The 1,044-nt window shown below is 59.6% G+C and overlaps 1 protein-coding gene across 1 annotated transcript in view; it reads left to right on the top strand.

The window, feature by feature from the left end:
• Positions 1 to 1,036, top strand: part of LOC108510385 (non-receptor tyrosine-protein kinase TYK2-like) — a 10,928-nt gene extending 9,892 nt beyond the window's left edge. The window contains 3 exon segments of the mRNA XM_017840064.1: positions 36 to 211; positions 437 to 629; positions 798 to 1,036. Coding sequence (XP_017695553.1) covers positions 36 to 211; positions 437 to 629; positions 798 to 1,036 — 608 coding nt within the window.
• Positions 1,037 to 1,044: the final 8 nt, after the last annotated feature.

Below are 1,044 nucleotides of genomic sequence, written 5' to 3'. Positions count from 1 at the left end.
AAAAAAACAGAGGGAAAAAAGGGAATAGAAAAGAGGGAAAAAAAAGAGGGGGAAAAAGGGAAGAGAAAAGGCAAAGAGAGGGGGAAAAAGAGAAATTGGTCCTTTCCTGCCAGACCTCGTGGACGTGACGTCGGTGAATCCCGACTTCCCGGTGTCGGATCCCACCGTCTTCCAGAAGCGCTACCTGAAGAAAATCCGGGAGCTGGGGGAGGTCAGTGGCGCCCTGAGATTCCCACCGGGAATTGTGGACCTTCAATCCCTAATTCCAGCCTTCAATCCCTGATTTCACCCCTCAGTCCCTATTTCCACCCTCCTTTCCCTCTGAACCCCCCCCTTCCATCTCCCGCCTTCCCTGACCCCTCCCGGCCCAGGGACCCCCTGCAAACCTTCCCCCTTCCCTCCCCAAATCCCGAATTCCCGCCTCTCCCCGCTCCAGGGGCACTTTGGGAAGGTGGGGCTGTACTGCTACGACCCCACCAACGACGGCACCGGGGAGATGGTGGCCGTGAAGTCCCTGAAATCCGGGAGCAGCCCCGAGCTCCTGAGCAGCTGGAAGAGGGAAATCCAGATCCTCAAGACCCTCTACCACGAGAACATCGTCAAGTACAAGGGCTGCTGCAGCGAGCAGGGTGAGGGGGGGCCCTTCCGGGCGGGAATTTTCCGGGATCGGATCCGCGGGAAGGTTGAAAACCCCAATTCCCGGCGGTTTTTGGTGGGGAATCTCCATCCTGGCGGGAATCTGGGGGGTCTCGGGGGGGTCCTGCCCTCCCCACGAGGGTCCCAGTGCTCTGTTCCAGGGGACAAGGTGGTGCAGCTGATCATGGAATACGTCCCCCTCGGGAGCCTCCGGGAATTCCTTCCCAAGCACCCCCTGAGCCTTTCCCACATCCTGCTCTTCGCCCGCCAGATCTGCGAGGTGGGGACCCCAAAAACTGGGGCTGGTTCCCAAAAACCGGGGCTGGGCCATCCCAAAAACCGGGGCTGGGCCATCCCAAAATGGGGGGGATTCCCAAAGAAATGGGGGTGGTCATCCTAAAAACGGGG

The sequence above is a fragment of the Lepidothrix coronata genome, unplaced genomic scaffold (assembly GCF_001604755.1).
Source record: "Lepidothrix coronata isolate B3197 unplaced genomic scaffold, Lepidothrix_coronata-1.0 Scaffold766, whole genome shotgun sequence".
NCBI lineage: Eukaryota > Metazoa > Chordata > Aves > Passeriformes > Pipridae > Lepidothrix > Lepidothrix coronata.
This window is presented reverse-complemented; position numbering and strand designations above follow the sequence as displayed.